At 34.2% G+C, this 27,928-nt stretch overlaps 1 protein-coding gene across 4 annotated transcripts in view; it reads left to right on the forward strand.

Annotated features, from left to right (window-relative positions):
* MEMO1 (mediator of cell motility 1) overlaps positions 1-27,928 on the forward strand; it is a 158,648-nt gene that overhangs the window by 99,418 nt on the left and 31,302 nt on the right. For 2 of the 4 annotated variants that reach the window (XM_037807533.1, XM_037807532.1), the window contains 3 exons: positions 3,479-3,591; positions 6,228-6,339; positions 22,143-22,285. In XM_037807533.1, coding sequence (XP_037663461.1) covers positions 3,479-3,591; positions 6,228-6,339; positions 22,143-22,285 — 368 coding nt within the window. The remainder of the gene's footprint in view (positions 1-3,478; positions 3,592-6,227; positions 6,340-22,142; positions 22,286-27,928) is intronic. The other 2 variants (XM_037807534.1, XM_037807535.1) reach the window with 1 other exon arrangement.

The raw sequence follows: 27,928 nt of genomic DNA on the forward strand, positions 1-27,928 counted from the left end.
TTCAGCTCTCAACTCACAAGTGCTTTTCCTTGAGGCAACCATCATATTTTGGTATGCAGTAGAAGTGCTCTATGCACTTACCACTACAGATTGAATGCATTTTGTCATACAGAATATTAAAAAGAAGTGTATCAAGGATTAAGATTTAATGAAATTAAATGACACTATCTTATTTTTTGGGAGGGGGGATCCACAAAACTTGGTGTGGTGAAGGTGAAGAATATGACTGCTAGTACATTTTGGTTCCACTGCCTTGATTGTTCTGCCCACTGTCACTGCTGCACTATGGTGCAAATGTAAACAGTGAAAAATGAAAATAACTTTCTTGTATTACTATGAAAATAGTTTTGATTTTTGTGGGCTCCTTGAAACTATTTCTATGGTTTATACTTTGAGAACCACTGTGATAGAAGATAAGAGGGTGATTTGATTTCGATTGTGGGAAGGAGTGTTGGGGAAGGCATCTCTGAGGAAGTGACTCTTGCCATGCCAACCAACCAAAGGGAATACTAGCATATGTGGAAAGCTTTGAAGTAGGTGAAGTTGTTGGGAATCTAGCCCTGTAAGAAGACCAAGTTATATAAAGTGTAGTGATCAAAGAGGGCAGAATAGTGCAAGAAGGGGCCAGTTAGTTCATTTGAGATTTTAGAAGCCATGTCCTATGACCATGGAAAGCCACTGAAGGGCTTTTTTGGGCTTTTAAGCAAGGGAGTAATATGATCTGATTTGTGTTTTGCAAAGATCACTCTGGCTGTTTAAAGAATTTAAAATTTAATTAATTAGTGTCTGTGGTTTGGAAAGTTCTTTCACATATTGATAGTTGCAGAGTATTTTCCTATTATTAAAGTTTTAACTGCAAACCCAGAATTCAGGATGTACTTAGGTAGTAACTTGGATTTTGATTCGTCTTTCAGAAAGCCATGCAAGGATGTAAAAGAGAACTAAATGGCTTCTTCTTGGGGTCTTATGATATTTTATTCTTTAGTTCAAATTTCTGTACTTCTGTGAAACACCTTTAAAAAATTACTTATTTTCCATTATTTGGAATTAATAATAGAATAAATATTTATAAGGGTAGATATATAGGCAACTTGTATATTGGGTGTACAGACTACACTCATCTTTGTAAGTTAATGCCACCCATGTGAATTCTCTGGAGGTATTATGTGTGCATTACATTTATTTCTAAAATAATGCCTACTGATTTTTTTTTCTTTTTTTCTCATATAGATGTTTCTTTCACATGTGTGAAACAATGATATGCTAATAGTGAAAAGTTGCTTCTTTAAATATAACGCACCTTGTGATTAATTAAATGGAGGGAAAGTGGTTTTGCTTCCAAAGCCTGTATTACTCGTTTCTTTCTCTCCAAAATATTTTTATGGCCTTGCTATTTTTCAGTGTAGAAATATAGACATACATTATCTTTTATGTACACTGTTAATTTTCCTTTTGTTAGCATATAGCTAACAAAAAGGGCCATTCTGAGATTATTACTGGTTTAATATGCACTTTCTTTTCCTTCTTTTCAATGATATCTAGCCTTTTCTGGTTTGTTTTGGGTGCATTACTTTTAAGGTTTTTATATTGATGGAACCTAAACCTCCTTTACTCGAAATGTAGAACTTCCTTATGTCGATTATGGGTGAGTTTCTACCAAATTTAAAAGAATCTGTTGTGTACAAGGGTGGTTAATTCAGATTTGTAGTGCTCTTTTCTCATCTACATTGGCTCTTACAAAAGCAGACAAGGAGTTATTTAGTATTAGGGGAGGCAATTAGGATTTCCAGCAAACTAGGGTGCTTATTTCTGGAGGAGTGTTCATCTTTTGAACAGTTAGAGCCTCGTTACTCTTAGCTACCAAATTTATGCTTTGAGTTTAGATTGATTTTTTAAAAATCATTTTGTATTTCAACTGTTATGTCCTAGATTTTCCAGAAGTGTTCTGATTTTAAATACTCTTATCTTCTCATATACAGCCCTCAAACAGAAAAATGTTCTTTCTCATACTTGATTCTTGGTTCATATAATACTTGGCCTTAGGGAAGACACCTACCCTCCGAGTTACTGTTTGCTGTTACATATATTAGACTTTAACTAAAAAAAAATTTCTATGACAGAAAGAAGGACAGATCGGTATCTCCTAGTTTTGTTCATTTAGGAAACTATAGAATTGGTCCTTTTTTCTGAAATATTTATTGAGTTGATGGTAGAGGTAATGTCACAGAAAGTGAGGATTACCAGTATTAATAACATATGGAGGAAGAAACGAGATTATGGATTATGTTTCTGATCAGAAATGGTCTGTGGATGAAGTCTTATGTGTTTGGTATTTGTGACATTTTAAGGAGGCCTTGGGACTTTAAACTTGAGAATCACTTGTTCCTTGGTCATGCCTGTCCTACTCCCTTTCCCCCTTTCTCCACTCCCACTCTCCCTGTAGTATACAAAATAACATATAGCAAGCAATTGGTTGATTTTCTTAGCTGTAATAGAATTTATCAACAAATACGTTGCTAAAGCATACCTTTCTTGGTTTGCAAATTTTGAGGTGAAGTTTCTGTCTCAGTCTTTTTCTAATAATTGAACAATGAGAACAATTAGTAGTACCTGATTTTCTAGGTACAGAGCCTATATATGTTTGCTACCTTTTATAGCTTTGATTTTGTATGTCTGTTCTTGTAAGGTTTTTTTGTTCTTCTTGTGGTGGGAGAAGACTGTTCAGATAAATAAGAGAAAACAGAGGAGATAGGTAATTTTGGAAATTAGATTTTAGGACTGGATGTTTGCAGTAAAATGAGGGGAAGTTGATTTGATCTCGATGTCAAGACAAAGGGATGGTAAAGATTTAAGCTACAGTTGAGGCCAGTTTTTTCCTTTGGAATGCAGTGCAAATGACACATAGTCACTTTTCTTTGTTTTTGAGAATGACTTCTACTTGAACAGGAATAAAGAAAGCTTATTACATAGAATTTTTCTCAACAAATGCTTTTTTTCCTCTGCCTTCGCAAAAGGTAGAAATAGCTCTCTTATACAGAATGATTCTTAGTAATGATATCTTATGGAGTTTTTAGAATTTTATACTATTAAGTATTTTAAATAAAGTGGATTTAGGTGGTGAGTTTAGATTGTTAGAATTTTGAAATTTGAGATAATAGTCAAAATGTTTAAAATTCAACTAATAAAATATAGGAATCGATAGTCTTCTGTATTCTAGGCCTTTTGAATACAGAGATAATTTATGCGTAGCAAGTTGGTTTAGTGTAAGTAATCAGTAGCTGATATTCCCAGGAATTGAATATGATTCTTTTAAAGAACTTCCAACATAGAGACAGAGAGCAAGAATTAAATTTAATTAACCGAGGAACAAATCATTAGGTGTCAATGAAATCAATCAAGAAGGAAAACAAAGTTTGTGTAGAAGTGCAATTGTTCTGTGTTTTTTTTTTTTTTTTTTTTTTTTATGTATTTCTCCTAGCCGGAGAATTTTCATCCTTGGGCCTTCCCATCATGTGCCCCTCTCTCGATGTGCACTTTCCAGTGTGGATATATATAGGACACCTTTGTATGACCTTCGTATTGACCAAAAGAGTAAGTATAAAGAAAGCTTATAGCTTTTAAATAGCTAAAGTATTTTAGTAGGAATTATAAGTTAATTAAAATTAAAAATACAAATATCATAAGATCTCAAGTTTTCAATAAAATTTATTGGAACCAACCTGGAAAACACAACAAAACAAAGAAAATCTCCAATCCCCTGCTATATACAGAAAGAGTTTTTTTCCTGCCAGAACCAGTAGTTTCCAGAGTTTAGTGGTTGCGTTTGTAATCAGGGAGATCAGAGAACATTGTACCAAGAGACAAGAGATTTGTATCCATATGAACTTAATGAAAGATTCTGGGCATGTAAGCTTACTTCTCTGTATATCCATTTCCTTAATGTGAATAGATAATGGTAATAATGCCTTATTGCCTCTCAAATGATTTTCATGCGGGAAAAATGAGAGTGTAGTTGTGAAGCTCTGAAAGATGCTACATAAATCTTAAGTATATTTTATTTTGAAAAACACATCTATTATTTTGATTTATTTTTATTTTTGTGAATAGGATTCCAGAGATGACAATTTTATTTAAATGTGTCTTCATTTTATACACTAGATATATAGAAAGTGAAAATTTGGGGCTTTAATAAAAGCATTTTTACGGCCATGGGAGGGCCAAATTTTAAAAAATACAGAACAATACAGACCGTGTACTCATGTAGTCATCGTCCATGTTGACTCAGAATTTTTCCCTCATCCTGAGCTCGGTTTCTCTTCCCAGAATTAACCACCTCCATTATCTTGGTGTGTGTCCTTTCAGCTCATCAAATTATATTTAAGTACGTTAGGGGAAGTTATTTTTTCAAGAAATTCTGCAACAAATGCTTCTATACATTGAAAAAATCCATTTGCAAAGGGAACAATAACCTCTTTTTCCTTATTTTTTAGGCTTAAATTTTCAGAATTTGGGCTTTAAGTATCAGAGTATTGACAGTATGCTATTTGACTAGGTCTTTCTAAGATAGCTGGAATATTACTAACTTAACTCTTCGGGATTGTTTTAGGGGGCACACTTTATTTTTTTAAAACTTATTTGGGGCATTCAGATAATTTTAGTTTTGGATAGCCTACCAGTGAAGGAATAGAGGATATTTAAACAGTTATAATTTTGTAAAAATGAGGTCATACTACTGTTTGTTTCTTTCTTTGATATTGCCAAACCATTTAAGAATCTAATTATAAGAATGTTGGTTCTGTTCTATGATGAAACAAAAATATTATTAAATCATGTTTATTTACATATTAAATTTTATCCTTTTCTTGCTATACAATATCTAGGATTATATAGTTCATCAAAAGGGACTGTATTACTAGGGCCTTTTTTTTTTTTAAATTCACTTTTATTGAGGTATGTTCACATACCATGCAGTCATACAAAACAAAGCATACATTCAGTTGTTTACAGTAGTATTATATAGTTGTGCATTCATCACCAAAATTAATTTTTGACATTTTCATTACCACACACACACACAAATAATAAGAATAAAAATTAAAGTGGCAAAGAACAATTAAAGTAAAAAAGAACACTAGGTGCCTTTTTTTTTTCTCCCCCTTTTTTCTACTCATCCATCCATAAACTAGACAAAGGGGAGTGTGGTCCATATGGCTTTCCCAATCCCATTGTCACCCCTCATATGTTATATTTTTATACAGTCATCTTCAAGATTCATGGGTTCTGGGTTGTAGTTTGATAGTTTCAGGTATTTACTGCTAGCTATTCCAATTCATTAGAACCTAAAAAGGGTTGTCTATATTGTGCATAAGAATGCCCACCAGAGTCGTATCCACGTTGCCAGGGAGATTCACTCCCCTGGGTGTCAGATCCCATGTATGGGGTAGGGCAGTGATTTCACCTTTCAGGTTGGCTTAGCCAGAGAGAGAGGGCCACATCTGAGCAACAAAGAGGCATTCGGGAGGAGGCTCTTAGGCACAATTACAGGGAGGCCTAGTCTCTCCTTTGCAGCAACAGTCTTCCCAAGGGCAAGTCCTGTGGTAGAGGGCTCAACCCATCAAACCACCAGTCCTCTATGTCTGTGAGCACATCAGTGAACTAGGGCCTTTTAAGCAGACATGGTACTGTATTGAATTGCTGTCTCCCTTGAGCTTAATTTTGAATTTGAAGGGTAATATTCTTAGTGGAAATTTTCTGTTCTTGGTATAGGGGGAACTTGAGGTGTGAGATGATAATCCCACTCATTTTATTAAAATCAAACAAAATTCAAAAACAAATTATTGCCTCATGAGTAAATAAACCAGTGGTTTTTCCATATTTCAGTTAGAGGTCATGCAATCAACTGTGTAGTTGATAGCATGTGCTGATTAAAGCGAAGGAAAAGCCGTAGACCCAGAGGTGATTTTAGAAATAATGAAAGGAACTGGTAAAAAATTTTAATTTTTTAAATAACCATGTAACATAAAAATGCTGAGTAAGTAATTACTTTTATTATGCTTCTACCTTATACAAAAAAGCTGCTTTGTTTCTTTTTCAAGTAAAATAAAGGAGAATACTATGTGGTGCTCTGTCTTTCGCCAAAGCATGTAGTTTTGTATTACTGGGTAGGATATCAGAGGATGAAGATTTACTTTAATATATTTGTTTTAATATGTTTGAAATCTCTTTAGTTTACGGAGAACTATGGAAGACAGGAATGTTTGAACGCATGTCTCTACAGACAGATGAAGATGAACATAGTATTGAAATGCATTTGCCTTACACAGCTAAAGCCATGGAAAGGTATATTGATTATTATAAAAAATCCCAGAAAAATTGTAAATATTAATTTCTTTGGAATTATTTCAACTAGGGTAAGATCATCATTAGGGTAAGGAGATTTAAAGATGTTTGATTGAAATGATTTAAAAATTTGTGATTGGAATTTCTTAATGTGATTTGAAGTTGGTTTTGAATAGTTTGCCTATGAAGGCTGAACACATGACTTGACATGGTTGTTTTATTAGGTAGAACTAAAAAACTGCATGTGTGTCTGTGTTTGTGTATCTTGGTTTGCCTGGCATTTTTTTCTATGGACATTTCTTTATCAGAATAATTACATTCTTTTATGGTATAGTGATCATCATAAAATTTTACAGTTGGAAGTAACATTGGAGGTCATTTATTTTACCTTTATATAATGTACTTGAATCTCTTTTATAATATGCTTTGCAGTTTATTATTTGGTACCTGCCAAAGGTCTTCCAGTGATATGGTGATCACTAGACTGCAAGTGGAATGAGGACAGAAACAATACCTATATTGCTCTCCACTATATCCCCCAGAGCCTAAAATGCCCAACCCATAGTAATGACATTTATTTTGGTAGAATGAAATAATTGTTACAAAGTTTTTTTCTTTTAGAGCAGAATTCGAAATTAGAAAATCTTCTTTTCTCTAAGTCACATTTCTCTAATTGTTTCAACTATTTCTTTTATGTGGACTTAATATTCCATGTATCGTCTGACTAGTTCTAAATATGGTGAGATTATTTCTTCCCTGGCTCTGGGAATTGTATTCTCTTTGTAAAGTACCTTGTATCTGCATTGTAGGTTCTCAGTAAATATTTGTTGATTTAAGTCCAACATTACATCAACATTGTTTAGTGTTGCTGTGGCCTACTGTTTGCTAATGTTGCACTTACGATCAACCAGAACCAAAGGCTTTTTTATGCTGTTAAACTGGATTATTTCTCATCTTGTGGAAATTTTGTGTTTGATTTCTTTTTAACCCTAAATGTATATGTCTCCTCAATTATTTCTGTTTAATTTTTTCTTGCTGGTTTTAATTCATTATTTCAGTCTTTTTGGATCATTTCCCCTCTTAATTCCTCATTCAAAGATCTTTTTTCAGTCTTGTGTTATCTACATCTATTCAGAATGATAACCATGAGGAATTACATGAACCTGAAGAAGTTTCCAAAAATCAGTGATAATAAATTATGAGCACTATAATAATTTTAGGCTGTGTTTTTTTTAATGCAATTTTATTGAGCTATATTCACACCCCATACAATCCATCCAAAGGTTGTGTTTTAATACATTCAGTTTCTTCTGAAATTGTGAAACATGTATATTGCTTATTTCCTGAAACATTGGGTAATCAGAATACTCCGTTCTTCAACTATATAATAGAAGATTTTTATTTGTGAAATGTTTGCACATTTTGTCATGAGACATGCTATACTTAATAAATTTCAATAAAATAGCACCAGTAAGCTGCCAACAATATTCTCAAGAGTTAAAAAAAAATAACCCTTTTGTTTTTTCAGAAGTAAAATATGTAATGTGGGAAATTTAGGAAAGTAGAAGCTAAAAACCAACAAACAAAATTCTCATTCATAATTAAACCTGTGTTAAATGACAACTACTGTTAAATATATCATTTCTCAAGTAAACTTTCCCTGTCTTCCAGATGACATTAGGATCTTTAATACTGACTCTTAGATAGTACTTTTCCTTTGTAGCATTTGTTGGACTCACTACCTTTATCAGTTATACTGAATAACAAATTATCCCCAAGCTTTGTGGCTTACGATCACAACACTTTTCTTGCTCACGAATTTTGGGTCAGGAATTTGGGCAGGGAACACCTTGCTCTGGTTCACAAGATGTCGACTGAATGTTGCTCATATCGTGGGCCTTAGTGCTGACTTTCAGTTGTGATAGCTTAGTTCTCCAGAGGCCTAATTTTTCACCAACTGGGGATGTTTCTCTCTTCTTGGCCTCTCTAGAAGGATAGCCTGGACTTTTTACATGGTAACTCAGGGTAGTAAGAGCACACAAATGGAAGCCTGAAACTACACAACATCAGTTCCACTGCATTCTGTTTTCTAACAATCAACCAGGTTGACCTCCTTCTTGGGAGCAGTAGCATGTGTGTAACAGGAGTAGGAGTAATTGTTGGCAGTCATCTTTATAAGCAGTCTACCACAGTGCTCCCTTTGGAGGACATTTCATGTCTCATCAACATGCAGTATGCACGCAGATTTCCCAAGATGCCCAGAAACCTCATTCAGTTATGACTTGAGGCTCAATATCCATTCTCTCAAGACCTGTCTGCATTAGGTTAGAATGTGGATGAAGCTCCTTAAGTGTGGTTCCTCTTGATCTCTAGACCTGTGAACAAAGAAGACAAAGTTATATGCTTTAGTCTCCTGCTGCCCCCATACACTCAATATATAATTTTGAGACAGGGACACTTAATTACAATAGACATTCCCGTAAAGAAGGAAATAATGGGAAGCATATAGCAGCAGTCTCTGGTCCAAAGCAATTCTGAAATTTAGTAGGGGGCAAAGAATGTTGCTTTATTTAGGGTATGCTCTGCTTTCTGGAAGTGGTTTCATAATTCGTTATTATCCCTGGCTCTTGACTGGGTTCTCTGGGCTTGGTGCTTCTACTCTGTGTGTCATACTTTCACTTTTCATAAGAAGTGGGCCTCACTAGTACCTGGGTTGCATTCTTAGCCTGCTTTATAACAATTGGGAGCCTAAAGGCCTCTTTTCATTTGAAACAGTGTTTATTTTGGTCCAAATTTATATAATTCCTTTAAAAATTTTGTGGGTTTTCTGTGTATCAGATTATAACTGGATACTTTAGACTAAAGTACCATCCGCAATTCTTTCTGAGACAGGCCTCTTTCTATCTAAGATCCATGTTAGGGCATTAACTTCTAAGTTTCTTAGAAAATCCTTTTGTCTACCTGAGATGGTGTACAAGTACTTCCTTAAATCTTTTTGAAGTATTAACAAAGGGTCTTACAGGTGTACTCTTAATTTAATGATTGTTAGGTCATGTTTTGTTGGTAGTGCTGTGGATTTGATTTTTGTCCTCATGCCATTTCTTTGACAGTTTTTTGTTAGCTGGAGAGACTGGTGAAAAGAAAGTCATTTTCCAACCCAGCAATTCCTGGTTAGAAATATTTCCTTTAAATTCTGCTTGCAAGCCAAATAGTTCATTCTTTTGCCCATCTTTGTCTTCTTTTACCTTATTATATGTACCTATAAAGAAGACATTGACACTGAACATTCTGCCTACAAATCTCAGTCAGATCCACAAGTTCATTAGGTATATTTTCAGTATTCCAGGTTACTTCATGTGAAAGTTTTTCTAATTGTTCTTCTAGTATGTAATATGGGTCACCATTCGTCTGACCTCCTATGATAGTTTCCTCATTGCTCTTCCAGTTTCCACAGTCCCTTGTGCTCTTTTTGCCTTGGCCTGCATCCAAGTCCCCAAAGCCAATATCACATGTTTTTGGTTTCTGTTACAGCAGCAACCTACTTCAGGGTTCCATTTTTTTGCTGCATTTATCTATTGCAGCATATTAGGTCAACCCCCAAAGGCCTATTTTTTTCTCATGATTTTTGGGTCAGAAATTTGGTGAGGGATCAATGGAGACAACTTGTCTGTGTTTCACCTGCTGCCATTTAGGGCAAGTCAGCTTAGGCCGAAGTCACCAAGACGGCCTACACCTTACATGTCTGGGACCATGGTGCTAGTTGTCGACCAGGGTACCTCAGTTCTCATCTTGGTGCTCTCTGTATCCTTCAGGACCTCTCTCCAACAGGATAGCCTGGTGTACTTTACATGGCATCTTAGGATAGCAAGAAGGCAAAAATAGATGCTTTTAGACCTCTTAAAATCCAAGCTTGGAACTGGCACAGCATCAGTCTCTCACATTCTATTGGTCAAAGTAAGTTACAAGGCTAAATTCAAAGGAAGGGAGAAATAAAGACTCTATGTTTGATGGGAGGGTGGCTTGAGCATTCAGAAGTGGGAGAAATTTTTGTCGGTCAAATATTCAGACAACCTATCACTACCACTGCAATTAAATAGCTATTTGTGTGATGATTCGTGTATGGCTCTCTCCCTTCCCTTATAGTTCCATGACCTGTTAGTTCCCTGAGGGCTAGCCTACAATATATCTCCTGTGCCCAGCACAGTACCTGGTATGTAAAAGGAGGTCAATAAATAATTGTTGAATGAGCTGATAACTTGCTTCCCATTTTCAGTATTTAAAATATTTTTACAAAAACAGGATCAAATGTTCTTTTTCGTTAACTGCTTTTCATGAACTTATTTCCGTGTCATCTTTTTACTCTACTTTATTGGTTTCTAATATATGTCCATGTAACTTTCACTAATTCTTGAACAATTAATTTTTAACTTTTTCCCCAGTTTTTCACTATTATGAACAATCATTAAAGGATTTTGTTAGTGTTTTAAAGTTAAATATCCAAAGTATTATTATAATTCTATGTTATCTTAAAAAGATTTGAAAATGATACTAAGATTAAAAAAAATAAGTAGTATAAAAGAGAAAACATCAAATCACCCATAATCCTATTGCCCAGGCAACCCTACTGACATTTAAAAAAAAATATGTATATATGTATATATACATGGTTTGAAAATGTAAGCAGTATCAAAAAGTACAAAATGAACGGCTAAAGCCTCTCCAGTTCTCATCAACCTGTGTTTGTTTACTGCCAGTAAATAATGGTTATGCATGCATTACCATATGTATGTATGTAGGCACATATAAGGATGTGGATATATATATACGTGTCAATTAAAACATGTAAATGAGATCATATTTTATGCACTTTATTCTGTTCCATTTTTTCATGTATTATCTATTGAAATTCATAATAAATTGTACTGTTACATATAATTGTATTTGGATGAGGTTAACTTAAGGTTAAATTAGAATATAAAGGAACATCTATCTTGAAAGAATTAGTTAACTCTTAAAATTAACGGGATTGATCACAAATCTTTTTTTTTTTTTGCTGTTTACTCTTCAGTTACTGTATTTTCCTTTTACTTCTTGTCTTTATGTCATCTCTTCATTTTTTTACAGTTAAAATATTTTGTTGATCTTTTTGTGATTAACATAAAATAAAATTCACTGTTTATGGTTTATAATTCTATTAGTTTTGACAAATATGTAATCTTATATCTACCACCAAAGACTAGATTCCTTTGCCAAACTTGCACTGCTTTTTGTTCAAAAAAATTTGCAGAGTTAATAGGATGTTTTAGTAACTTTGAAAGTGTTGTATTGAGAAATATGACACTTTAAAACTGTTTAAATTCCTTGTAAAAATATCATTATCTTCTTTGCCATATAGTACTTTTTGATACTGCCAATATTTTATATTGTGGACAACTTGACAGCATAGTACGGTGTATTTCTGGTCCATCTTCTGCTTTGAGTACTCACCAGTTTTACAAATTCTCTATGTCTAGGATTTAATAATTCTTGGGAGGTTGCTTAGGAATGCTATCATAAATGGCAACCATCATACTTAACTCGTGGGTTACTTAGTTATCAAGAAAATCTTGTTTTTGCACAGTTTACCCAGATGGTGTCATGCAGTCTTGGTATTCTTCTTTTTATCAATATTGACTGTATTTTCGAGTTCCCTGAGAATGCTACAATCATATGTCTTGGTGTGGTATTAAAATGTTACTCTTATATTCTCGCGGAGATTTAAAGGGATAGTTTTTAGTTTTATTAAATCTTATTTAAATAATTATGTTCCTTCTGTTGGTTACTCTTTTAGGCAAATTATTTATTTGCTGTAGACATGTTCTTTTTTTTTTTTTTTTTACAGAGTTAAGGGTTGGCATGGGGATATTTAACCTTTAAAAAAATCTCTGCAGATTATTTTAGACTATAAACGTAAAGTTAATAAATTAGTTTGATGTATTTGTGAGAAACTTGAGAAATAATCACAGTTTTTGGTAATGACTTTTCAGGGATTGTAAGGTATCTTTTCATTGATGACAGGTTGTAGGAGTTCCAGACAATAGAAGAAGACATGAATATTCCTGACAGAATCCACACATAACTGCCTACTTTGTCTGTAGGATATTTCCTTTTATTTTTGTTTATTAATTATTTACCCCCACACCATATAAGATCATTCTTTATTAGTTGATTTCACTATTTTAAGCTTGCTGTTTTGGGATGGTTGGAAAAAGGATTTCCTTTTACTTTATTTCATTCTCTTGAATACAAAAAATAAGAAATGCCTTTCTTATTTCTCTTTTAATTACAAATTAAGAGTAATGTATTTTATATATGGGGAGTAATTAAGTAGACTAGTAAACAAAACTTATTTTGGTCTCCAAATGGTGATTTTCACACTTTACATTTTACTAGTGTGTTAGGGAAAACTATTATTGTTTTTGAGATGACATTTACTCTCAATTTTACTGTGACTGTTAAACTGAAATTTGAAATGTTAGAGAGCCACCTAATTACGTTAATCTTTAGGCGAGGAATGATGGGGAATAGAAAAATAAGTAAACATTGTTTTCTCAGACAGCTTATATCCTGGTAGGAGAGACAAGACATGTATATAAATAAATAATATAAGGCAAAATGTAATAGTGTGCTAGAAGAGTTTATGGGAACAGTAAAAGGGAATGCGGGAGCAAAGAGATAATAATTGAGTTAGTGAAACACAGGGAAGACTTCATAAAGGAGATGGCATTTGATTGGACTTTGAAGATGGCTACAATTTTTACAGAATGGGGGTAAGGTTTTTGTGGGAAAGGAAGTGCTGTAGACACCAAGTAGAGGTGCAGGAAAGCCCAGAGCTTATTTTTAACAGCAGACCATTATTTGGTTTAGCTTTCAGGAGTTGCAAAAGGCTTGACCATCAATTGAGTTCCAGCTGCAGCTGTTTTTTGTTTGGCCTGCATAGTTAGAAAAATTTTTTCCTATGTATGAATGCTTTTAGTTGGATATTGGTCCTACCACTCCGAGTCTTGTACCTCATGCATCTTTTCGCACATTTATGATAATCATCTGGGGACTAGATGCATTGGAGTAGGTGATCTTTAAAGACATAGAGTATGAGGGACAGGATTCAGAAAGTTGGGACTACATTATGGAATGCATTCTATTCCATTTTAAGATACTTGTATTTGATTCTATGATCAATGAAGAGCTAGTAAAAATTCCTTAGCAAAGGAGTGACATGGCTAGAACCAGGCTGTAAGAATTTGCTTCCTTGACGATGTGATGGTAGTATCAAGGATGGATTAGAGTTGGAAGAGATTGGTAGAAATAGTTTTTAAAGAAACCATATACACTAAGGTAGTAGCAGATGATGTAGCAAACTGCAGATATCTGAGACATTTAAGAGTTTGAATCAACAAGATTCAATAAATATTTCTCTGTGAGTGTATAAGACGATTTGAAGAGAATGTTTAAAGTCTAATAATATTGCCATTTTAAAAGATAATAAAGCCAGAAATATTTGTACGTCTTAGATAACATAGAATGTGGAAATGTTGATTCATTTTTAACAAATCTGAAGCCAAACTTCCCCAATTATGGTAGGATTGTTTTGGTTAAAAGTAGCTTCAAATGGTTTGAGTTTCCAAAATAGAGTTTCATATGGCTCTCTAGTACCCAAAGCATGGCCTTCCTTGGAAAATCTTTCTTATCAATATACCTACTTGAGTAGAAATTAAGAAAGATAAAGACTTTGAGGTTAATTTTGGGAATCTTGTTAAATTTACTTAACTAATTTTGGCTAAGTCATTGACAGCTAGTGTTTCCTCCCCCATTCTTAGGCTTTGCTTGGTGTTTTCTGAATCTTTGTAGTTTGTTCTTTCTCACAGTGAGTCAAGAGTATTCTGCAAAAACTATGTGTATGCCTCTATGGCCTGAAGTTGAAATTGATAGAAAGAGAGGGGTGGTGGGGTGCGGGGACCACCCTCCCCACACTTCGTTGACTCACAAAAAGGGCTCATGGGGTGTAGAGGCAGTTTCACTCATGGCTCCGGTTTATTAGAAAGTATAGGATGCATAACAGGACCTGAAAGGAAAATGAACACATCAGATGGACTCTGGAGAAATCTTGGTGCAGGTTTCCAATGTTTTCCTTCCCAGAGAAAGTTTCTACTGGGGGCTGGTCATGTAGGTACCCTCTGCTTCGGCAGCTAGCCAGTGCTATTAAAATTCTAGAGTCCCGGGAGAAAAGCAGGTGTTTACCATAAATCAGATTGTTTATAAACAGTGTAGGCAAGCAGGTACAGCAGGAATCAGTGCTCCAAGCAAATAAAAGCCATCTTTTCAACATAAGGAACATTCTAAAAGCCAAGTTCCCAGATGCCAGCCAAGGGCCACTTCTGCAAGCAGGCCTTTCCAAAGATAGCAGCATCAGTCCTACTATGTTAACTCTCCTGCATGACACCTTTTCCACTTCCAGGTTACCATATTGCCATTCCAGCTCTCTGGATCTTTGACTCACTTGAATGCCATCCTGACTCTTATTAACTTAGGTTTATGCTAGAATTTAAAATTTTACTTTCTTTCTGATTGTGACCTTATTCAAAGACTGCAAACGTAAGAAATGGTCAGAGAAAAGTAAGGTCTACTTGTGTATAATTAGTCATTAACATGGAATAGCTAGTTCTTTGGACATAAAAAAGGAGCGTGAGATTCTCAATCTCTTCCCATCTTAAAAGAAAGCTGCAGGAGCAGTGTCATTTTCAAATGTGTTCCTATATGACCTTTACACTCAAGTTTATTTGTGCTTTTCTCCATATGTCTTACAGTTAAATCTGTTTTGTTGTTGTTTGTTGAGTTTTTAGAGCAAACATGGTTTTTCTTCATACATCATTTCTTACTACATTTCTTTTTGAATTTTCTTTTTTCCTTTATTTTGATTCCCTTTGAGCATTACCTGTATACCAACAGGAGAGCATTTTTCGGAAATTACAGAGCATAGAAGAGCTCTGGAATAATACATGACAATTCCTTGTTGTTTGTAATGGAATAATTTCAGTTTTTATGACCAGGATGAAGAAGGATGAAAAGGATGAACAAGAGAAGATTAGAATTTGAGGAGATCAGAATGTATTTTAGTTTTATCAGAGAAGATTTTTTTCTATTTACCTACATGTCTTTTATCCCTCTTTTTTTCTGTGAGTGTTTTCTAAAAGGAGAGGGGAGAATAAATCACATAATGGTATTACTGTGGCAACAACCTTGGCATCTTAGGAATAAGGATAATTTCCCTCCTGACTGGCTAAGTGTCTTTGTTATGATTTGCTTAATTCTTGCAAGATTTTGAGAAGCTCAAGACTGTTTCTAGAATCTTTGAGAAGTTGGAAAAATTAGTATAGAAAAGAAAACTCTCATTCATTACTGTTGTTCAGGGGAGAAATATTCAAATTAGTGCTTGGGGTAGGATAAGCAAATAACTGTATTATACAGTATTTCATCTAATTTAAGATGTTGTCAATATTAAGACTTCAGTTATCTATGTACCACTAATAAAGAAAACACTGCTGATTAAATTGTGTTTTCTTATCACTTTGAATATTCATATTAGAATTTAGAATTTTTATATGCTTTGCCATTAATAGTGTTGGTGATACAGTGATATTGTCTGTTTTTAAAGAGGGTATTCCACTATTGGTTCTGGGATTTAAACCTTTTTAGTCTGTTTTATACATCTTGGATATATAAATTTTCTGCATTTTGATTTAAGCAATAGGATAAAAAAAAAAGAATATAAAACTCTCTTCTACATTACTGAAATGCTTACAAGAACCCTGTAAGGTAATTATTATTACCTCTATTTTTTGCAGATCAGGAAATTGAGGCTTAGGATAGTTTTGAGTAACCTACTGTAGGTGACACTGTTTTTAAGAGGCAGAAATTGATTTTCTTCTTTTTAAATAGCTGTATTGAGGTATTATTTACATACTATAAAATTTACCCATTGTAAGATTACAACACAGTGATTTTTAGTAAATTTGTAAAATTGTGTATTTTCACAATTCAGTTTTGGAACATTTTCATTGCCTTAAAAAGAAACCTTGTGCGCTTTTGAGGTCATTCCTCACTTCTACTCTCAATCTCAGGCAACCACTGATCTGCTTTCTGTGTATAGATTTGCATTTTCTGGAAATACATAAATGGAGTCATACACAATCCATGGTCAGAGGGTGAAAGCCTTAAGGGCTCAAAGTGTTTAAGCACAGCCTCCAAGCAGTCATTAGCTAAGCACCAAGCTCTGCAGATATAAAACTGAACCCTCCCCCTTTTCACGTAGCTTAATGTTTTTCAGGTTAATCCATGTTGTTACATGTATCAGTAGTTTATCTCCTTATATCACCAAATAGTATTCTATTATATGGATACACTCATTTTGTTTATTCATTCACCAGTTGATGGAAATTTGTATCATCTCCAGTTTTTGGCTATTATCAATAATGTTGCTATGAATATTCTTGTTGAAGCCTTTGTGTAAACTTATGTTTTCATTTCTTTTGGACAGAAACTTAGGAGTGGAATTGCTGGGTTTTATGATGTCTGTGTTTTAACTTTTTCAGAAAGTGACAAACTGTTTTACAAAGTGACTGGACCATTTTACATTCCATGGGCAGTGCATGAGGGTTTCAATTTCTCTACATCCTGGCCAAACTTGATATGGTTATTGTCATTCTTTTTGCTTATGGCCATAGTGTTGGATCTCATTGTGGTATTAATTTGCATCTTCCTAATAACTAATGATGCTGAGGACCTCATGTATTTATTCGTTATTCATGTATCTCTTCTGTGAAATATCTATTCATATATTTTGCCCAATTTTTCATTGGGTAATTTGTCTTATTATTGAGTTGTAAAAGATTTTTATGTATTTTGGATGCAAGTTCTTTATCAGATATATGATTTGCGAAGATTTTTTCCCATTCTGTGACTTGTTTCATTTTCTTAATGGTGTCTGTTGAAGAGCAAACATTTTAATTTTGATGAAGTTCAGTTTATCCATTGTTTTGTGTGGATCCTGTTTTTGATGTCGTAGTTAAGAAATCTTAAATCTAACTCAAGTTCACAAAGATTTTCTCCTTTGTTTTCTTCTTGAACAGGAGCCAGCAACCTGTAGCCTATGAAGCACATCTGGTCTACTACCTGTGTTTGCAAATAAAGTTTTATTGTAACACAGCCACACCCATTTATTTTACATATTGTTTATGGGTGCTTCTCCCCTATAATATCACAGTTGCATAGTGACAATAGAGGCCATATGGACCACAAAACCTAAAATACTTACTTTATGTCCCATTTTAAAAGATGTTTAATGACCTATCTTTAGATCTATTGTGAAGTCTGTGATCTGGTTTGAATTAATTTTTGTATATGTTGTGAGGGAAAGGTCTCAGTTCCCTTTTTTTTTTCCTGCATATAGATAATGCAGTTGTCCCAGCACCATTTGTTGAAAATGAGTAGTTAGGTAATGAGTCATTTTTCTCTTGCCATTTTGGAGATTATCTCCTTGTTTTTAGTTTTCAACAGTTTGTTCATGGTGTATCTAGATGCGGATCTTTTGTGTTTACCCTACTTTGGGTTTGTTGAGTTTCTTGGATCTGCAGATATTTTTCATCAAATTTTGGAACATTTTCAGCTATTATTTCTTTTATTATTTTTGCTGTCCCTTTTCTCTCTTTTCTCCTTCTGGGCTTCCTGTTACACATATGTTCTCATGCTTGATATTCTCTGTAAGTCTCCAATGCTCTCTTCATTTTTCTTCAATCATTTTTTTTCCTCTCTGTTCTTCTGATTAGATAATTTCTACTGTTTTATCTTCAGTTTTGCTGATTCTTCCTTATGCAGTATCAAATCTTCAGACCAATATCAGATCTTCAGACCATCTCTGAATTTTTTATTTTGTTATTGTACTTTCCAACTACAAAATTTCTATTTGCTGCTTTTTAATACTTTCCATTTCTTTATCAGTATTCTCTATTTGTTTAGCTTGGTTTTCTTTAGTTCTTTGAAGATATTTATAATAACTGTTTTGAAGGTTTTGTCTGCCAAATTTGGTATCTGGTCCCACTTGGATACAACTTTTAGCAGCTACTTTTTTTTTCCTTGAGCGTGGGTCGCAAGTTTCCCATTTCTTTGAATAGTTCATACTTTTTTCTTTGAAATTAGACATATTATACAATATAAAAACTCTGGATTCTGATTTTTTTAAATTTTTTTCCCTGCAGGTTGTTTGTTTGTTTATTTATTAACTTTAGTGGACTTAATCTGTGGCTGCTGATATGTCTCCTCAATTATTCTTATTTTTATTTTTTAGATTGGCTTCCTAGGGTTCATCCCTCTATCTGCATAGCTTAGTTCTTAGCTAATGATTGGTTGGAAGTTGTGCTTAAACACCTTAAGCCCTTAAAAGCTTTTACCCTTTGACCATGGATTGTGTATGCATTGGGAGTACATTCAAAGTTTAGGCCTTTTTCAAGTTTGACTCTTTTAAAGGGTGCTTTTAGGTCTCCCTTACATATGTACTCAGATCCTAGACTGTCAAGGATGTATGGAGAGTTAGCTTGGTCTCTGTCAGGTATCTCCTGTACATGCTCTCGGCTTCCCAATTAACTGCTATTTATGAAATCTTGCTTCTTTATAGGTCTCCTCTGCATGTATGTGCAGCTTCCCAGCCAGCTGGGGTTGTGTGGAAGGGTATATGCCCTTGTTCTGGTTTGCTAATGCTGCTGTTATGCAAAATACCAGAAATGGTTACAAATTTACAGTCTGAAGGCCATGAAAATGTCCAAATTAAGGTATCAACAGGAGTATACTTTCACCAAAGGAAGGTTAATGGCATCCAGAAAATCTCTGTTAGCTGGGACTCAGGTTGTGTTCTAGCTCCTCTCTCAGCTCCTGTCTGTTCTTTAAAATGTTGCTCTTGGGTGTTTTGTCCTCTCTTAGCTTCTCCAGCTCCTATGCATCTAAGCATCTGGGTTCCTCTCTTAGCTTCGCCAGCAGACCTTTTCTCTTAAAAATGTCCTTCTCAGCTGCTCTGAGGTCCTTCTGTTTGTGAGCTCTTTTATAAGACTCCAGTGATTAAATCACTACCTACCCTGAATGGGCTGGGTCCTTAGCTCCATGGAAATTATCCAATCAAACATTTCACTCACAGTTGATTGAGTCACACCTCCATGGAAACACTCAATCAAAAGAATCCAACCTAATCAACACTAATACATCTGCCCACACAAGATTTGATTAAAGAACATGGCGTTTTGTGGGACATAATACCTCCAAACCAGCACGGGCCTGTACTCAGGAATATGTGGAGAATTTATCAAGTCCCTCCATGGCATTTTCAATTCCAGAATCTCACTGTTTAATTTCTAGCTAGTCCTTAGGTTTGTGACTTGCCCTACCCTGCACGGTAACCTCACGCTGAAGGTTTTTCTGTTCTCCACTGGTTGTGGATTTGCTGCTCTCTACTGCATATCAAAGTCAGCCCCCTTAGGCAGTGACACTGCTGATTTTCACAGCCAATCTCACTCTAATGGAACAACCTTGTCAGTGGGGGAGGTGGGGTTGAGGCAGCCCCTGCAAGACATCGGGCTTCCACTGTTCTTGCCAGAACGTCAGCTGTTTTTCATGAATAAACTCTTCTATTTTTGTTTTTTGCCTTTTGTTGATTTTCTGAGCCCAGAAATTGTTGTTTTCGACAGTTTTATCCAGTTTTAGAATTGTTTTTGAGGACAGGGTTTTGTACTGTGCCACTGGGGGAAGCCCTGCTTCAAAACTCAGATTTAAAAACCCAGGCATATTAGACTTCAAAACCAAATACCCTTTTCCTTGAATCATGATACTCTGTGGGGCTAGAGAACAAGAAGTAATTTTTTTTTCTGTAGAGAGAGATAAGAAAGAGAAGTGAATGGATGAACCTTGATTCAAGTCTTAGATTTCCAAGTAGTATGACACTTTACCTTTGTGTAGATAGATTTGCGAGTTCAAATTGAGGTTGATTGAAGGGTTTGGAGGCTTTCCTAGAGAGTAGATATGTTGTTTGTTCAAAGTGAGCCAACTGTTGTTGGCACAGCACTATTCCCTGTAGTATTCCTTTCTTCGTAACAATTTTTATGAAATAAGTATGTAATTATGATCATACAGCATATGAAATATATAATTATGATTTTACAGATAAGGAAACAAATTCTCAGGTTAGGGATTTATCCATACTTTCTACATTTGTATGCTATAGAAATGGGACTTGAACCCATTTCTTCTGACTTCTCTTTGTTCTTAATATTCTATGTTACTATTACCCTACCGTGTCATAATTACTTGCATACTCCTTAATGATCTTAGGGTATTTATTTATGTAGGTAGTACTTGAGGTGAGAACAGTTCATAACAGTCTTCCTAAATTTTTAGTAGGGACTAAATTCTTTTCTTTGAACTGATAATCACTTTTAACTCATTGTAGGGCCCCTACTCATTCAGTTTTAAGCAAACTGGTTAAGAGTCAGAGTAAGAAATATCCCATGGCAGCTACATCTGCCAGCTTCCTCTTTTTTTCTTACTCCATAGATGCAGATTCTGCCCAAGAAGCCCCTGCATTGCAGAGGGACTGGAGATCTGTATGATCTGTTTATTTCGCAATTGACAAGGGTAAGGGGGCCTTTTTGGGGGAGGCGCTTGGGTGCCCTGAATTAAGCTTTATGCAGCTGGGCTAACATTTATTTTGGAATTACTTAAGCTTAGTATTCTTAAAAACTTTTTTTATGAATTCTGTTTGTCCTACATCACTTAAGTGTTAGATTATCATACTAAAAAGTATTTAATATCATGGTTTTTAAAAAAAGTCCTGTTCAGGACAAATCAGATAAACATGATTCCTATTTCTAAATTTCCAACTCTGGGATCATTTAGAATATAAATAATATTAAATATATGTAAGTGACATTTCACTACAATTAAAATGTTAAAAAGGTTTTTGGATGAACATCTATCTCTATAGCCCATCATAATTAATGCCCGTTAATCTGTTCTGTTCCTTTTCCATGAATTTTCACTATAGAGTGAAAAAGGGACTTGGGAATATGCCATAAACACTCTGGGTGGGTGTTGTGTCTTTTTCTTGCTGCTAGAAATTAATACCTGCATCCTTGAATTCTATGTTTACTCCAGATGCCAGTGAAATTTGAGTTATATCTGCAGACTGTTCATTATGATAGGTGTAAAAGTGTAGTTGGTGAGTCTTATGAGAGCCAAATTAAGTATTTTTAGGTTTCACTTGGCAGGCTTACGGAATAAGTGCCAGAAATGGTGGTATATATAGTGAGATAGAATTAAAATAGGAGAGGAAGAGTTTCATGCACTTTTAGAGTCACAGAGGATTGGACAGACAATTGTAGGTTTGGTGGGTAGACTTGAGAAGATTTGAATTGGAGATGGTCTGATGGGCTTATTTTTATTTTTGAGAGTATTATTATACCTGGTAGTAAAGTTTTGTTTTCTGAAAGAAGTGACATACATTTCTGTAGTTTAAATGAATATTTTTAGTATTCTGTACTTCTCATTTTAAACATTTCTCATATTTTGTACATCTAATTTATGAATTTAAAAACTTCAATAATATTATGCATGTTTTCCTTACCACTGTTAATAAACGTTCTACTTTCTAATGCTAACTCATTTAGAAAACTATTTTTTCTTAAACATCTTAAATGACTTTTTTTTTCCCTTTTTCTGTTTTCTTTAAGCCATAAGGATGAGTTTACCATTATTCCTGTACTGGTTGGAGCTCTGAGTGAGTCAAAAGAACAGGAATTCGGAAAACTCTTCAGTAAATATCTAGCGGATCCTAGTAATCTCTTTGTGGTTTCTTCTGATTTCTGCCATTGGGGTAAGTTCTAGATTTTAACATATGGTAGATATTGTACACTTGTGGTTAAAGGTATCTTTCCATTCTAAGCTCTGATTTTCAGTTCTTTCTCATTTTCCTTGGCAGGTTTTACTTTTAGCAGCAATGTTTAAACGTGAATAAAAAGTCTTCTGGTCACTTAAAGGATCAGATTTCAATAGTCAATTATGGGTACATTTCCAAAGGCGACTGGTTTAATTGGATTCACACTGTGAGGGCATCCTTGCTTCGACAGTTAAGTTAGTGGGAGTTTAGATCTTTTAATACTATTTCCAGGTAGAGTATGTATTATAGATTCTCTGAAGTTAGGTTTTTGGTGGATAAAACAAATGTTCTTCTTGAGAACATAGAAGAGCACTGCCAGTCCTTTTCTACATTTCCTCTTTTGTAATTAGTCTTTGCTTTCTTTGTTTTTTTCCGTTGGTGCTTAATTTTTTGCCCACAGTTGCCATCAGTTTAGAGCTACCCTCCAAACTTGTAATACATTGGCTGTTAGCAATATAGTTTTCATTGATAGTGATTTATAGGAGTAAAGATTCTTAAGTGATTTTTGTGATTATTGCGAAATAAAAGAGTAAGGATGCTTAAAAGTGAATAGCTCATAAAATCATAAAGGAAGTGAAGTGTCCATGGATGCTTCTTTTGGTAAACTTTGCTCTTTGGATTCTTTGGTTACAATTTGCTCAGTTTTCTAATACTGTTCAGCCATCTTCTGGGGCGAGGCCAGGGATGCTGCTAAACTTCCTGCAATGCACAGGACAGCCCTCACCAAGAATTATCTGGCCCAAGATATAAGTAGTGCTGCAGCAGGGATCCTCTGCTTTAGGGTGTGCAGATAGCTGTGCTTCATTGCCAACCCCCCAAGAAGTCTCTCAAAGTTCTTTAATAGCTAATTCTATTGGCTAGTTGGTGTACTACCTTTGGCAGAAGTTAATTCTTATGGATGTAAGAGTGTTACTTAGATCTTAGGGCTAGATAAATGCTTAAAAAGAATTCCTTTTGTTTCTTTAGAATTTTGAAATACAGTAATTGATTTTAAAAACTAAGGAGTATCATTACTGAAAAAAAGGGTTATGTTTCTTGGCGTTTTAAATTCGCGTTAGTAACAAAGCATATCCATATTTTGGAAATTAAAAATTCTTGAAACCATGCCCCCTCACCCTTCACTTTTAAGGTTTTTATGAATCACTTGATTAAGTGATTAGTTTCCCTGATGTTGTTCTTCAGTGTCTGAGCTCTTTCTGTGTGTGCAACCACAACATAAATCCACATAAAACATCAGTAGGTACCTTATATTGCTCTTTCTGTGGAATCGTCTTTTTTACCTTATTATGAAGAGAGAGTCTGACCTATCAGTCCTTTTTCACAATTCTAAATCAAACAAACTGTACTCCACTTCTGTAAGTACAATGGTTGAGAAAGAAAAATGAATTTTGTTTTACATTCTGCCTAGATTTTCAGAAAATTGGTTAGGTCTGTAGTCTTTCCTCATTTCTTGAAAATCTTGGTATTTCAATGGTAAGATAGGATTTTCAGGTGATAATTACAAAAAACAGAAACTAAAAATTTCCAAAGATTGTTAAATAGTAGCTGTGAATATTATCCAGAGACTGAAACATATTTATATTTTCTTTTGTTGGTTAAGTAACAATACTTTACCGAGTGTTCATTTTTTAATATCACCATCTCTAACAGTACTCATTAAGTGCTTACTTTGTACTTATGGAAGGTACAATGCTAGTTCTTGCTAGGAAATTTGATGGGGGTTGGAGGGGAAGCGAAAGTTGTCACATGGATACTATTGTTACATTGGTTGTCTCCTTGCTGCCATAGTAATAATACTTGTCATTATTGTAAAGTAAGATTCTTTTTCTATATTACATGCGTGTTGAAGTAATATGGATCATTGATTAGTTATGGATTAAGCTGTTTTAGTTTCATGTTTCTCAAATTATATGTTGGTATCATCGGGACATCTTTGCAATTAAATTAGGAAGAATTCTATATATTCCTATCTCAAAAATCTAACTTTTTCTCATGAAAATATGTAGTATTTTTTTCTTTCTTTTTATGATACTATAGAGATTGATTTTACCATACCAAGGCAATGATAACACTGAATTCTAAATCAGTACACAGGAAGAATTCAGTTCTCAGATATGCAGAGACCTTAAACAGTTCATTGAGTTAGGCTCTTAATATACTCTGGATTTCTAGATAGCTGATTTTTGAAGAAAAATCTCTTAATTGATTATGGCACCTTTGATAAATAGTACTAGTTATCTATACAGTGGAAATTTTTGTTTTGTTAACTAATATTATATTGGATTACTGGCAGTGATGGTATTTTTCTAGTGATTGGTTCTCATATTTTATCTAACTTCTCTGAAAAATAAAGTGAGAAGCTTGATAATAGAAACATTTGGGAGAAAAATGATTTTGTTTCATATTCTGCCTTGTTGAACTTATTTGTTAGACAGTGTCCATTGCAAGAATGATTTTTTTTTACTTTAAAGATGTTCATCCTTAGATCCCATTTAGCTTTTATTTAGACTTGAAAAGGGACAAAAGAGAGAGAAAAATAGAAAGACTAAAATACTCCAGTTTTCTTTTGGAGTGAGACAAGCTCAAGGGAGCTACTGGAATCTGTATTCTATTGTCCTTCCTTCTTTCTAACCACTCATTTGAGTTCCCCCCAAAGGAAACCCTGCATTTCAATTCCTGCCTTCTATTTTATCAGTCTTAATACATAGGAAAAGGCATTAATCACCCAATAAGATGTTTCCCAGGTAACATATATAATGATCCCACCTCATTTCACCCATGCTATCCTGCTACTAGCAGAAGATAAGTAAGTAAAAGGACTTTTGGTGCTAGTATTTGATTTTTATCGTGGTTAAGTAATGTCCAGAAGCTTTGAGTACTTACCAAGTTCTACATCCTGTAGGATGGCTCCATATAAGAGAATGTTGTCTGGACCTACTTTAATTCTTTCTAATTAGTAAAATTTTCATTCTGTTTTCCTGAGTTTCATTTTTGATCTCCATATATACTGTTAATATCTGTGTTTTCCTGACATTCTTGGAATTTGTATTCCCAAATTTAGATTATAGGCATTATAATTTTTCATTAACGTAATTTTCAGTTAACTTCTAAGACGTTTCTAGATGAAACTTTCAAAGTAATTGATTCTTTGAAAGTGGATTCATGTTTATTTGATTTGCCTTGTTAGTGGTTTTAAGTACAAATCAGTTTCATTAAGTTTACTTGGTAAATACTTATGACATATTATTTTGTTAAAATATGAATAAAGTTCACTCCAGTCCCTTTAGCAATTTTGAATTTTTATCCATAAACTTACATTTGTTTAGGTTTACGTAATTTTTTATAAATATGTGCCACTCATTAAAAGTGACGTTCTTCCCTGAATATTTATAGAATTTATGTCTGTGTTCAGATTTCTTAAATATATGTTAACAAGTAGATTTTCACACATAGTCTTTTTCCTTTTTGTTAGTTCCTTGGGTATGAGGGTATTATTATTTTCTAAATACTTTAATTGGTTTGAGTAAGTTAGCTAATTCCTAAAATATATCCTATTCAGGCCTTCATGTATTTGTCTTAAATATTTGTACACCTTGATTTCACTTATTCAGGTTTTTGATCTTTTGCAGTTTTGAGAGAAGGCTAATACTTTCACATTATAACTAAGACCATTAGAATAGAATGACTATAGTATTTTGATTATGAAAAGGATTACCTTATTTGAGCTACTTATATAATATTTCTTTTATGAAATGCATTTTTCCTTTGATAGTCATTTGAAATTGAATGACCCCAGTTCAGGTCCTTAGTTTGGATGTAGAATTGTTTAATAATCCATCTCACATGTTGTGAGGTTTAACTGAAATATTTGAAAATGTTTTAATATATAAACATAAAGTGATAAAGTAAGTGCATAGCAGTGCAATTTCATCAGACTTATGTCTGAAAGTCTGTCTTATTGACTAATGTTTTGGGGGTTTATGATCAACTTTCCAAGCTCATTGTTTATTTTGTAATCCAGTGCATAGCTTAACGTGGAGGTATCTAATACCAACCCCACCCCTTTTTTGAGATCCTTAAAAATTAGTGTTGGTTCTTGTACCATTCATTGTTATGTTTGTCTTCATTAGTTGATTGTTATGTGTTAAAAAGACATCCCTGGAGCTTATTCTCCACACTCTGTGAATCCACTCATTAATCACCAGTCACCTTTGGAGATGGGAAAATTACTTACCTGTATTTCTTTTTCTCAGAAAGCGTGCTCTGGAATGGATTCACAAATGAGCTACCCTTCTTCCCTCAAAGAGTAAGGTTTCTGCTTTACAGGATTTTTTCTTGGGTTATTTTTCCTATCATCTTTTGAATTTGAAAAGAACTGAGGGAAGGCACCTGAAGATACTCACTAGGGGAGCTCCAAAGCTTGTGCTGCCCCTAGGGGCAGTGTCAATGGCTCTTAAAGCTAGAAAGCTCATACTTGGAGTTGAAACAGGGGCTCACAGAATCCATTTTCCCAGTGTACCTTCTGAAAGGATAAATTTCAGGTAAGTAATTTTCTCTTACTATGTGATATGCTTTACTCATACTTAAGAAAGTACACAAATCCCTTTCTCCAGGTACATAGCAACTGTGCTTGTACACTGTTTTGATTCATAAGCTTTACTGAGTGTTCGACATATAAAAATTTGGAAAATAGAACTCGTGCTCATGAGTTATATGAAATCATAATGTATTTTAAATCAACCATAAATATTTAATAGGGATGTATTTATGATCAGTGCATTGTGCTTGTGCTGTCAGTTCCTTTATTTCTTATTAAATAAAATCTTGATAAACTTGGCTTTTAGTAACAAGAAGTAAAAAAGTTCTTTTGAACTTAAATTCCAAGTGGTTTTTAACCAAAGTTGTGTGTATGTATGTGTATGCAGTTTATATTCAGTATTTAAAAGTATTTCAAACATTCCTTCAGAAGCAATTTTTAAGTGAAAGTTACGTTGAAATAGTCCATGTGAACAAGATAGCATTAAATATAGTTACACTTTTCACTTACTATTACAGCAGGCCTAACCAACTTCAACCATTTTAAGCACCAGTTCTGAACTCTGGAAATATGCAGAAAAGAACTTTTGAATAGTAAATGGTTATCACAAAGTAGTTGTACTTTTCTCTGCAACTGGGAGTAGCAGTCTTCAGATAATTATGTCCCAGTCACAGGGCTTATTGACAGAAGCTAAAACTAACAGCTATTTCCAGAAGCAGGGAAAAGAAAATGTATTTGTTATCAATTCAAAGCAGTTCAAGTTCAAAGAATATACGTCTTGATTTCCTTTAAGGATATCACTGCTACTATGACAGCCAATCAGATTTTTCTTATCTCAGATTGTTCATTCACTTCACAAAAATTTTGGACAACATTTGTCAAAAGAACTTTGAATAGAAGTAGAAAATCAGTACCAATGAACTGAATCAATAAGTTTTGCTGTATTAGAACTTAGATTTGGCTTTGAGCCTTCAGGCAGCCATGACAAACAGGAAAAATGGTGTCATTTATATAGTTCTCATTATTAGGTAGGAAGAAATATG

Source organism: Choloepus didactylus, chromosome 17 (assembly GCF_015220235.1).
Source record: "Choloepus didactylus isolate mChoDid1 chromosome 17, mChoDid1.pri, whole genome shotgun sequence".
Taxonomy (NCBI): domain Eukaryota; kingdom Metazoa; phylum Chordata; class Mammalia; order Pilosa; family Megalonychidae; genus Choloepus; species Choloepus didactylus.